The sequence below is a fragment of the Scyliorhinus torazame genome, chromosome 29 (genome assembly GCF_047496885.1).
Source record: "Scyliorhinus torazame isolate Kashiwa2021f chromosome 29, sScyTor2.1, whole genome shotgun sequence".
NCBI classification, from domain to species: Eukaryota; Metazoa; Chordata; class Chondrichthyes; order Carcharhiniformes; family Scyliorhinidae; genus Scyliorhinus; species Scyliorhinus torazame.
In genome coordinates this window covers 26408716-26421345 of record NC_092735.1, presented here as the reverse complement: position 1 = coordinate 26421345, position 12630 = coordinate 26408716, and the positions used below count along the sequence as shown (strand labels likewise).

Sequence of the window (12630 nt, the reverse complement as noted above, 5' to 3'; positions counted from 1 at the left end):
ACCCAAACAGGCGCCGGAATGTGGCGACTAGGGGATTTTCATAGTAACTTCATTGCAGTGTTAATGTAAGCCTACTTGCGACAATAAAGATGATTATTATGATGAGGAACGGCCTTGTATTTCCAGGCGAGGGTGGCGTGTGACTTAGGAGTGCAACTTGGATGTGATGTTGCATCTGCTTCGTTCATCTTCCCAGCAACTGGAGGTCACAGGTTTGACAAGTGCTGGCTTGCAATGCATCCTGTGGATGTCACTCACTGCTGCCACTGTGCACCACTGGGTGAGGAAGTGAGTGTTTAAGATGGAGGGTGTGGTGCCGATCAAGCAGGTTGCTTTGTCCTGGATGGTGTTGTGCTACTCGAGTGTTGTTGGAGCTGCACTCATCCAGGCAAGGGCTGTGTGTGTTCCATCACACTGCTAACCTGTGCCTTGCATATGGTGGACAGGCTTTAGGGAATCAGGAGGTGAATCAATGTACAGGATACTCAACTTTTGACCTGCATTGGAAACCATAGCATTGCTGTGGCTTTTGGGTAGTGGTCACCCTCTACCCCAGGATGTTAATGGTGGAGGATTTTTTTTACATTAATACCATTGAATATCAAGGCAAGGTGGTTAAACCCTCTCTTATCAGAGATAGTCATTGTCTGGCACATGTGGTGTGAGGATTACTTTCCACTCGGCCCAAGCCTGAATAATGTCCAGGTTTTATTTCATGTGTTCAAGGACTGTTTTGTCTTCTGAGGAGATGCTGTTGGGCCTGAACATTGTGTGATCAGTTTGGGCAGCACGGTAGCACAAGTGGTGAGCACTGTGGCTTCACAGCGCCAGGGTCCCAGGTTTGATTCCTCGCTGGGTCACTGTTTGTGTGGAGTCTGCACGCTCTCCCAGTGTCTGCGTGGGTTTCCTCTCTCAGTCCAAAGATGTGCAGGTTAGGTGGATTGGCCCTTAAGTGTCCAAAAAGGATTGGGTTACGGGGATAGGGTGGAAGTGAGGGCTTAAGTGGGTCGGTGCAGACTCGATGGGCCAAATGGCCTCCTTCTGCACTGTATGTTCTATTTTCTATAACAGCAGCCAAGATGGCCGAGCCTACCACACTGTCCCAAGGAACTCCTACAGCAGTGTCCCAAGGGTGATATGATTTGCCTCCAATAACCACAAACCCTCTTCGCTTGTCAAGTGTTTGTCCTGATTACATTGACCCGGGCTTCTTGATGTCACACTCCGTCAACTGCTGCCTTGATGTCAACGGCAATCTCTTTCACTGCACTGCTGGTATCCAGTTTTTGTGACCACATTTGGACCAAGGCAGAGTGTTCCCTGTGCAAATGAAGTTGAACATCAGTGAGCAGGTTATTGCCAAGTCTGTGCCACTTTGATAGCACAGTTAATAAGTGCAAGCACTGTTGCTTCACAGCGCCAAGGACCCGGTTTTGATTCCCGGCTTGGGTCGCGGTCTGTGTGCGGAGTCTGCACGTTCTCCGCGCGTCTGCGTGGGTTTCCTCCCACATGTCCCGAAAGACGTGCTTGCTAGGCAGATTGGACATTCTGAATTCTCCCTCTGTGTACCCGAACAGGAGCCAGAGTGTGGCAACTAGGGAACTTTCACAGTAACTTCACAGCAGTGTTAATGTAAGCCTACTTGTGACACTAATAAAGATTATTATAACACCTTCCATCACTTAGCTGACAATTATGGTAGAAGGATGGGTTGTTAATGGGCCAGATCGGATTTATCATGGCCTTTTGTGGCCAGGGTACACCCAGCTAATTTTCAAGTTGTGTGTAGGTACTGGTGTAGCTGGTTTCAAACAGGGCGAGCTTGGTTGAGAAGCTCTGCTGCACATGTCTCCAACACCACAAAGGGAACATTACCAGGGCTCTCATGGCCTTTGTAGCACCAGCACACTCTGACTGAAAACTGACATCCGGGATGGCAAGGACCCTCAGGAGGAGGCCGAAATTGAACACCCACTCAGCACTTTTTGGCTGGCGATGGTCACATGTGCTTCAGCCTGGTCTTCAACACTGCCTCTAGGTTTTTACTCAGTAAGGGCAAGGGGGGGAACTTATTTAAGACGGCTTTGAGGAAGAATTTCTTCCCTCAGAATGGTAAACCTTTGGAATTCTTTACCCCCAAGAAGCTGTGCAGGAAGAGTCATTGAACATTTTCAAGGCGGAGATCGATAGGTTTTGAGGGGAATTAAGGGCTTATGGAGAGAATGGGCGGCACAGTGGTTAGCACTGCTGCCTCACGGCAGCGAGAACCCGGGTTCGATCACGGCCCCGGCTCACTGTCCGCGTGTAGTTCACACATTCTCCCCATGGCTGTGCAGGTCTCACCCCCCACAACCCAAAAATGTGCAGTGTAGGTGGATTGGCCTGGCTAAATTTCCCCTTAAATTGGAAAAAAAAAAGAATTGGGTACTCTTAAATTTATTTAAACAAAGACAAGGTAGTGGACTTAGTGAGTGTTAGGTCAGCTACCATCTTATTAAATGGCGGAGCAGGCTCGAAGGGCTGGATGGCCTCCTCTTGTTCCTCCATTCTACAATGTCACTGGCTTGATTCCAGGACCAGTCTGGCAGATCTGGGCTGTACCCTTGACAGGGGTCAATTTGCCTTTGCTGAGGTGTAGTGTCCAGAACGAAACTCAGTACTCCAGGCCCAGCCTAACCAAGAACCCCTCCCTTTTGGGCCCACTGGACTGCAGGGCAAGACAAAGCTAGGCAACAACAGGGGCACCGCCCCTTGGCTCGGGCCTAAACCAGGGCACCATCCAAGAGGTCAGCCTGCCAGCTCCAGGAATCACAAGCAGAGACCACAATCACGCACAGGCATATTAAAAAAAAACATCAAAAAAATTGCAGAAAGCAGCGTAGGAATTATTCATCATTTAAAACACAAAAGAGGTTAAACTATTTTTTTTAGAAAAAAACAATACAGAGGAAGAATGTGTTTTTTTTTCATTCTGTGGACACAGTATACAATGCAAGTTTTACATTTTGCGAGGGTGTGGGGTAGGTGGGGGGGGGGGGAAGAGAGAGGGTGGAAGTAGGAAAGGAATAACATTTGCAGGACATTATTAAACAATTAAAAATATATAATATATGTAACATCAATACAAGAAACACAAATCAGAAACAGTAACAATACCTTTCAGGCCATAACATTGTACAGTTAAAACACGTTATTAAAAAAAGTCAATAATATGTAGTACGTAATGAGAGAAGAGAGAGAGTGTGTGTGAGAGGGATGAAAACATTGTAACTCAGAAAGGCAGTTTACGATGATAGGGGTTTACGGAGCACCCGTACAAGCTCCAAACTGAGCATAGGTCCGCTAGGCTGTCGCCCACGCTCTCAGTCGACACGAGTGTTGCCCCAGTGAGGAAGTTGGGATGGGGGGGGTGGTTTGCCATGAAATGTCGAGACTCTCTTAACCGTTTATCTCTTACCTCCTCCTCCTCTTCCCCCCCACCCCCCATGTTGCACTCGCCCGGTCAATCCCCCACCTTCCCTCGGGGACACCAACTGGGTGGCACGGTAGCACAGTGGTTAGCACTGTTGCTTCACAGCGCCAGGGTCCCGGGTTCGATTCCCGGCTCGGGTCACTGTCTGTGCGGAGTTTGCACGTTCTCCCCGTGTCTGCGTGGGTTTCCTCCGGGCGCTCCAGTTTCCTCCCACAAGTCCCGAAAGGTGTGCTTGTTAGGTGAATCGGACATTCTGAATTCTCCCTCCGTGTACCCGAACAGGCGCCGGAATGTGGCGACTAGGGGCTTTTCACAGTAACTTCATTGCAGTGTTAATGCAAGCCTACTTGTGACACTAATAAAGATTATTATTATTAACTCCTCCAGGGTTACCCTGGAGTCCCCAAATATTATTAATCAAGGATGGGGCTGAGAGTAACGCACCCGGAATTGAGAGGGGGAAACAAAAATCACAAGGGTGTCAAGGATACAATTTATTTTAAAAAAAATATTTTGAACGCTTTTGGTTGCTGTGAAAACAAAATTGGAAATGTGGGGAGGGGAAACACAATTTCGACTGATAGGTTGAGAAGAAAGTTTGCTTGCTTTCCAATTGGCTGTGGAGCTGTGAGGGCGGGCGTGCGGGGTGGCCAATAGCAGGCGAATAGGGGCAAGGCCACTGGGGGTCCTTCTGGAATGCATCCAGCCAGAGTTGGCAACCTAAGGCCCAGTCAGGAATCGCCTCCTTCCAAGTGGCACCAGATTGGCAACAAGTAACACAGCCAGCTGGTCGACGCAAAGAGTAGTAGCTGTTTTTAGGATTGCCTTAATTATGGTTCTTGAAAAACCGAGGGGGGAAAAAAGGGAAGGAACATTTCTTCGAACGGCAACATCCTCTTTTTATTAAAAAATAAATAAAACCAGGAGATTCCCCCAGCTCTGACCACCCACATGTCATTCTACCTCATTCACAATGGGAATGGTCACACTCCCCTCGGATGACCGGACTAATAATCCAGAGATCCGGACTACCGGTCCAGAGTCACGCATTCAAATCCTGTGATGGTAGCCGAAGAATTTCTGGCCTACATGTGATTCCAGACCTGCAGCGTTGTGGACGACTCTTAACTGTCCCTTCTGAAGTCGCCCAGCAAGCTGGTTAGGGATGGGCGTTACACACTGATGACCACATCCAGTGAATGAATGAAGAAGCAAGGAGCGAGGAGGTTAAAAGCCCCTTGTGGAGGGGTGGATGGGGTGAAGAGAAGAGTCACTTCGCGAAGAAAACCCAATGCTCTCAACAGAAAATCCTTCCCCCTCAAGAAGCCCCCAACTAGTTTCACCAAACCAACAGGGGAGCTCTGGGGTGCCCTGAGGGAAGAGACAACGTTCAAGTTGGCATAACTAGAAGATGACAACCAAGCTTACAATCATGACCGGTGAGGAACCCGGGAGCACGGTGAATGGAGTAAGCAGAACAGGGTCACCAATGCTCCAAGACTGGCTGGGAGCCTCCCAGGTTCATCCAGGACAAACTGTTGCGAGCTAAAACCTGGGAGCGTGGGTTCGGGGAGCATTCTTACGTTCCTGTTTGAATGCTCTTTTTTCTATTAACAGAAGTAGTGGGGCATTGGGAATGAAGGTTGGTCGGAGGCAGTTGTGTGATGAAACCCTCAGGAACATGTCCAGCCAGAGTTGGCGACAAAAACATTGTATAAATGCCAAGGTCTCGAAGCAGCCCCTGCCACAAGATATCCTTCATTTAATAGATCCCTACCGCTCACTCCATTCACACACGCAGAGACACATATTTATTGGCGGCACATCGGTTGGCAGTGCTGCCTCACAGCGCCAGGGACCCGGGTTAGATTCCTGGCTTGGGTCACTGTCTGGGTGGAGTTTGCACGCTCTCCACGGGTCTCCGGTTTCCTCCCACAGTCCAAAGATGTGCAGGTTAGGTGGATTTTAAATTGCCCTTAAGTGTCTAAAGTCTAGGTGGGGTTACAGGGATGGGGCGGAGGAGTGGGCCTGGGTAGGGTGCTCTTTCGGAGTGTCGATTCAGACTCAATGGGCCGAATGGCCTCCTTCTGCACTGTAGGGATTCTATGACTGATCCAAAAATTAATTTTAAATTGAAAGCAATCCCAAAAGGTTCCTTTAACCAGGAGGAGTCTCTGGAATCTTATCTTGGACTTAATTTAACTCCTCCATCCAGTTGATTAAAACTATCTATAGCTCCTACTTCAGATTGCAACGCAGTGTTGCCACAGCTAGCAAGTACATGTGTGAATGTTGGCATCGAGCTTGATTACAACGTGCCCTCGTGCCGAAATAGCCTACTCATCGTCCAGCCACGTGCGTGTACCTGCAGGCAAAGAATTGACTGAGGAATTGACTAACGCAATCTGTGAGGTGGGGGGAGGGGGGGGTTTGGGATGGGACTGACTGGATTGCTCCAGAGAGTGCTAACATGGGCTGAATGGCCTACTTGTGTGCCATAATGACTCCATGATCCTGACGTTGAATGGTCTCTCCTCGTGTACCCGCCCCAATATCGAAGGACTTTGACTTCTCAATTCTATAGTAAGTGACTATGTGAAATCATACTCGGCAAATATTCATTTTGGGGGTTTAAAAAAATAAGGTCAACGTTATTTTAAATCTTTTTGCCTCTTTCATCAATGTCTCCCTAATGTTCAGCCCTGTATACAACCATTTTCTGGGTGTCACGGTCTGAATGTTGAACCTCCTTTGTTCCCTTGGCAACAGACCAGGAGGGGCTGGCAATGACAGTTCCCCTTTCTTTAGTTTTTAATTTCCGGAATGTTCTCCTGCAACAAGGCCTTGCTTGTGACCGTTGTTCCTTTCAACCGCCTACACTCCAATCGAGGCCTAGTTCCCTTCCTGGGCCCTTTATTTCCCCCCATTTGAGTTTGCTGGTCACTAGGTAGTTGGGATCCGCCCAGTTCGCCTAGGGGCTGGTTTAGCACAGTGGGCTAAATAGCTGGCTTGCAATGTAGAACAAGGCCAGCAGCGTGTTCAATTCCCGTACCTGCCTCCCCGAACAGGCGCCGGAATGTGGCGACTAGGGGCTTTTCACAGTAACTTCATTGAAGCCTACTTGTGACAATAAGCGATTATTATTATTAGTTCTTTGTGCGTAGCTACGGCCGACTCAAACAGCTCCTAGTCAGCCACATAGGACCAGCAAAGGGCGCAGGCCAGGCGATGGAAGGAGTGATGATGGACAAATAAAGTAAAATGATTGCCTGGCACTCTCGGACCATGAACATCAAGGACAAACTTCCCAGTCACGCAGAGGGTCAGCAAGGGGTTCTGAAATTGGCCTGATCGAATGAGGGCAACGAGGGGGTAACATCAGCTAGTTTGAGGGCCTCAACCAAAAAAGGTGAAGGGGGGGGGGAGGGGGAAAAGAGGAAATAAAAGTTCAGGCTGGGGATTAATTCCCTCTTCACCTCAGCGGGGGGTGACGCACACCCTCCCAGACGCAAGCAAGCGAGGCAAAATATCGGGCGGCGGGCATGGAACCCAGTGTGAGTCAATGGGAGAGCAGGAGAAGGGAGTTCAAGGAAAAGAAACGAGGAGGCGGGAGACAGGAATCTGCCTTTCCCACCAGCTGAAATTTAAGGAAAGGTGGGGTCTCGCTGGTGGATGTGGAAAAGATCTAGCGACACGATTGGCAAGAGCAGGGGGGAGTTTTAATATTTGTGGCTACACTGATCTCCAACATCACAACAGTGACGAGGCTTTCTCGCTATATAAATGCAAGTTTGTCATAATTTCTCTCACCGATATTTTATTTTTTGTTAAATAAATTTCGAGTACCCAATTCTTTTTTCCCAATTAATGGGCAATTTAATGTGGCCAATTAACTTACCCTGCACAGCTTTGGGTTGTGGGGGTAAAGCCCACGCAAACACAGGAAGAATGTGCAAACTCCACACGGACAGTGACCCAGAGCCGGGATTCGAACCTGGAACCTCGGCGCCGTGAGGCAGCAGTGCTAACCACTGCGCCACCGTGCTGCCCTAGGGATGTTTTACTTAATGCGTACAAAAGATGCCATGGGAAGCGGACTGCCTCCAAGGTACTTTTTAATCCTGACAGCAGGAGTAATCTTGCTGCCCGGGGGGTGGGGTTCCTGGGGTGGGATCAGGTCAGTTTGGTCAGTGTCAATGACGCAAAGATATCAATCGCCTCACTAACAGATGCATCATCCGCACAAACGCATTGATCGGAGGAGGAGGAGGAGGAAGGATGGAAACCACTCTGAGCAAAGTCAAGATCAGGGTCCGATATCCCAGCTCAGAGCTGGGGCAGGTGACAATTTTGACGCTTGAACCTTTTCTTAAAAAGGCCACCCAACGCACCAGGGGGAAGGTGTGAAAGTGACTCAGTCACAAAGAGGTTTTCCCCTCCCGCTGGTCACACAATCCAGCACACCAAGCGCAAAGCTCAGCCGACAGGCGCCCGCGTGAAATTCAACTAGAGCAGGCATTATAGCGGCCAGCTGTTGTCCACTTTGCTCACATGCGCACACACACACACACACACACAAAACAGGGGCTTCACCATAATCAGGAGAAGTCATTTTCGATTTTTATTCCAGCTTCCGCAGTATCCAGCTTTTATATCAGGAGCAGCCGAACTAGCCGTTTCGTTTTACTGTTAAACCCCCATCCCCTCCCCGAGACACGGAGGCCAATTCAGCAACACCCGGCAACAGCCAAGGTCAGTCCCGTGTGTGAGGCGGGGCTGCGACCACTGGCGCGTGTGCCTTCGGAAGAGGAGGGTGAGGACCGAGGGAGGTCCTGTCGCACACGAACCCGGGGTGGAGGGGGGGGCATCACTCCCCCCATCTGGTCATAAACTGCCTTTCTGAATAAAATAGGACACTTGACAAGTCTCAGAACGTATTATATAAACCAGGTACTAATAGGTCCAGTCAGACTGAACATCACAGCTAAGCAACCTTGCTTTTGTTTCCTCTGTTAAGTATCGATTACCTCTCTCAAATATAATATAGTACATGGACATTTGCTCTGTACAATATATACACTGGAGATTTGGCAAACAGCCACCCGAAAAGGACAGAATCTAATTTTTTTTTTGTAAAATTGTTTTACTGGAAGGAGACATGAAATCAGTAAAATGCTTTTAAATAACGTGAAAACTTGATTAAATTATATTCAGCCAGTGTTAGGGTTTTTTTTTTTTTCCTCTCTTTAAATAGTTAATTCTCTTGTTAGAAGGATGAGGGAGAAAATTATTATTTTTTTCATTAAAATCCGAAAGAAATGATGTCTAAGACATGTTGCAGTGCGCCGCTCAATCTCAGCTTACTGGGTTTTTGAGACAAGCTCGAAGCCGCTCCAGTAGAATTCCTTCCTCAGCGGGCTTTCTCTCCTCCTCCCCTCCCCGCCCCCTCTTCCACCCAGAGTTGGCCAAAAATCAGGTCAAGGATACCCCAAGGCGTCTCACTTACAGCAAGTGCTAAATTTAGACTGCTCACCTTTTTAAGAAGTGTTGTTGCCCCCGCCCTCCCCTCCCCTCGTAAGGGGGTGGATGGGTTGTCAGGCAAGGGAAAGAGATTTACAGCAGACATTTTTTTGGGGGTAAGGATAGATTGTCTTCTTTGATTGTGGGATCTATTGACAAAGAAATTGGTTCTTCGGACTGTGAAATGTTTTGTTCCTGGTCACTGGCGGCCATTTGTAACATCCAGCCACGTACTCCAGGCTGGAAGCCACTTTCAAATTCCATTCACACCCCATGCCACAAATCAAACGGTAAAATGGAGTCCAGTCGCCCACTCGTTTGCTGGATTGGCAGCCGTTTGCAGTCACCTCTTCTCCAGGATGGCGGTCATTTGCAGCGCCCAGTCACATGTCTTCCAAGTTGGCGGCTATTTTCAGCGCCCAGTCATACGACCTCCAGGATGGCGGCCATTTGCAGCGCCAGGTCACACGTCCTCCAGGACGGCGGCCATTTGCAGCGCCCAGTCACACGTCCTCCAGGACGGCGGCCATTTGCAGCGCCAGGTCACACGTCCTCCAGGACGACGGCCATTTGCAGTGTCTCCCAATCCACTCTCTTGACAACTTGGGAGCATCAGGCCGCTCCAGTATTACCAGCCCCACATGCCTAGGTTTCGTGATCATCTTGGCTTTAATTTAAAACTTGTTAAAAGCAATAATTTACGGACAGGAAATTAGACTTTTTGACAATCCCAAATAAGGAAAGCTCTGGGACCTCTGGGGAAACATTTAACAGAGGGGCCTATTTTATATCCTAACTGTCCAGGGCAGTTGATGAGGGGAAATGCCGCAATATAATGTTGCAGTTAAGGCACTGCCCAAACAGCTGGGGCATTGCCCTCTATTCAGCAGCTAAGAAAGCCGGCTATTCGATTTTTAATTTTTTTTTTTAAAAAAAGGCCGGGGCCCTCCGTTATTCCAGCCTCTGGGGAACAACACTTGACAGAATTCAGTCAGCCAGGAAAAGGTTTGGGGGGGGGGGGTTGTGGTGGTGGCACAGGCTGTGAAGTGGGATTAACCATTCGGAAACACTCCATCAGGGGGAAGACAGTCAAATGGTCCGATAGCTGGGAGGTACAATGTTGGTTATAACTCACAGGAACTTGCCTTTGGAGTAGGGCGGGTTAAGCTTCAACAATGCTAAAGGAGCTGGTACTGGAAAGATGGAGGGGCGACGTTTCAGAGAACAGAAACAGGCTGGGTCAGTCATAGTTTGCCCCTTAAATATCGACAAGGATCCTACTAGCATCTGTGTTAGAAAGAGTTGGGGTTGAGCGTTTGGGGGCGGTCAAGGGGGGTCGTGTGGGGGGGGGCCAGAGAGAAAGTGGCAACATCACCTGGTTTCCTTCCGACATTTCATCCATCACCAGGCCCCTGCAAGTCTCACTTGTCCGGTGACAGGCAACAGATGAGAACATTCCGTCCTGCTCACAGAGGGACCTTCAGAACGTTTGCCTGTGAACTGTGGTAAAAGGGGAGTGTTCTAACTAACACTGACCAGCCCTCAGGAAACCCGGGAACAGACGAAGATGGGGGCTAACAGAAGGCGATGGGAAGTTAATTTTGAAGGGTCTGACTTAAAATTTATCACAGAAAAAGGCAAGTTGTGATGGGCAGTCTGACCTCAACCTAAATTACATTTCGCATTTTTTGAAAGAAGAAAATCTGTTCTTGATTTTAACGTAGTGGTTTTTTTTCTCCCCCCCCCCCCCCCCCACCCCCATTCCCTCAAACAGGCCTTTTTTTCTCTGGGCCTCAGGCCCAATTCCTGCTCCACTAAAACCGCACTCAGCATTGCACCCAACGGGATGTCGGCCTTCTCACCCCCACCATATTAATGCGCCATCACAAGGGTGAAAGGAGACCGCCAGTGGTCCTTGCGTTCAGGCCGAGAATTAATTAGAAGTCTGGTACCATCTTATGCCCCTTCACCATCCCACCCCCTCCCGCCAGCAGCTCCACTTACAGAAACGGTAGGGAGCGTCTTTGGAAATTGGGTGAGAGTGGTGCCAGGGGTGGGGTAGGGGGGGTAGATTTGATGCGAGCAACAAAGGAATTAACACTATTGCTTGCAATGCTTTGAAATTCAGCAATTTCCCTCCGCCTGTCCTAAGCCTCGAGACCTCGTTGTACTCCAAGAGCAGGCCGGGGCCTAGGCCGTGAGGCTTTGTCGAGGGGCAAGGAAGAAAATAAGTCGTTCAACACTCCTAACTGAATATGTTTGCACTGAAATCACCCCACAGCAACAACAACAACAACCCAAAGAAAAATAATCCAGTGATGAATGTTAGGCGAGCTCCGTTGATCACTGACATCACGTCCTACGGTTTTGCTCAGGATGTCGGGTTCAGCATTGGAGGGAGAGACGGAGAGAGATGGCGGTGGTGGATATCAAGGGTGGGATGAAAGGAGAGAGAGAGAGAGAGGGTGGATGGGGTGGGTGGGAGGGGACAAGAGAGGAAGAGAGAAAGAGAGAGAGAGAGAGGATAGTCCCGGGCAGCCTTGTCGCTCGTCGGGGTGTCACGCGCACTGCTGCTGCACCTGTGTGAGGAGCTCACTGAACGAGTCGAAGAGTTTCTCCAGCCACGCCACGTTCCGCATGCACTGTTGCACAATCTCCTCCTGGCCCAGGTCCTCGTTCACTTCCGACAATGTGTCTGTCTGCAAGGGGGAGGGGGGGGGGGGCGGTGTTGGAGGGGGAAGGCAAATGCAAAAGTGAAACTCACTTCCACTATCGTCTCGGCAGCATGACTGGATCCCCACACCCTCTTTTCACCTTGAGTTTTCTGCCTGAAGGGAGGTCCCACACACAGCGCCACCATCTCCACCAGCGGTAGGGCAAAGAGGGCAGCTCCCAAATCCACCCCGGGATGGAACGGGGATCGAACCCCCGTGCTGTTGGCACCAATCTGATCTACACCCACCGCCCAGCCAACCAGACCCGACCCCCCCCCCCCCGCGCGCAAGGAGTCAGAGTTGCTATGGCAACATGCACTATTCCAGATTTGTTGTAGTCTGGAGCTATAGATAGAGGTGGTAGAGGCTCCGACAATCGTTTGATCACACGGCTGACCAGGAATCGCTCCCACTCTTGCCGCCTGCCATTGGCGTCTTTGGGAGGATTTTGCAGGTTGACACTCAACCTGTTGGGACGCTTTCTGAACGCACCTTCCTTGGACATCAAGTCCTGGGGTGGATCTTGTACCCGGAGCTTCTCGAGCCCGGAGAAGCATGGTTTGATCAGGGGCAGTCAGCATGGCTTCGTCAGAAGGAGGTCATGCCAAACAAATTTGATTGAATTGTTGGAGGAGGTGACCATGTGTGTAGATAAGGGTAGTGCAGTAGATGTAGTTTATCGGGATTTCAGCAAAGCCCTTTTGACAAGGTCCCGCATGGGAGATTTATAAAGGAGGCAAATGCACATGGGATATAGAGAAATTTGATAAGGTGGATTCAAAATTGGCTTAGTTGTAGGAGAGAGGCGATGATGACAAGCGGCTGCTTTAGTGACTGGAAGTCAGTGTCCAGTGGCGAACCGCAGTGATCTGTGCTGTGCCTTATTATTCATCATTCATACAAACAACATAGATGACTGTGTGC

At 49.5% G+C, this 12630-nt stretch overlaps 1 protein-coding gene across 1 annotated transcript in view; it reads right to left on the bottom strand.

Annotated features, from left to right (window-relative positions):
- Window positions 1-2879: 2879 nt before the first annotated feature.
- LOC140403961 (proline-rich protein 12-like) overlaps window positions 2880-12630 on the bottom strand; it is a 99404-nt gene continuing 89653 nt past the window's right edge. Inside the window, 1 exon segment of the mRNA XM_072492254.1 lies at window positions 2880-11691. Within this exon segment, the coding sequence (XP_072348355.1) occupies window positions 11551-11691 (141 nt within the window). The 3' untranslated portion in view covers window positions 2880-11550.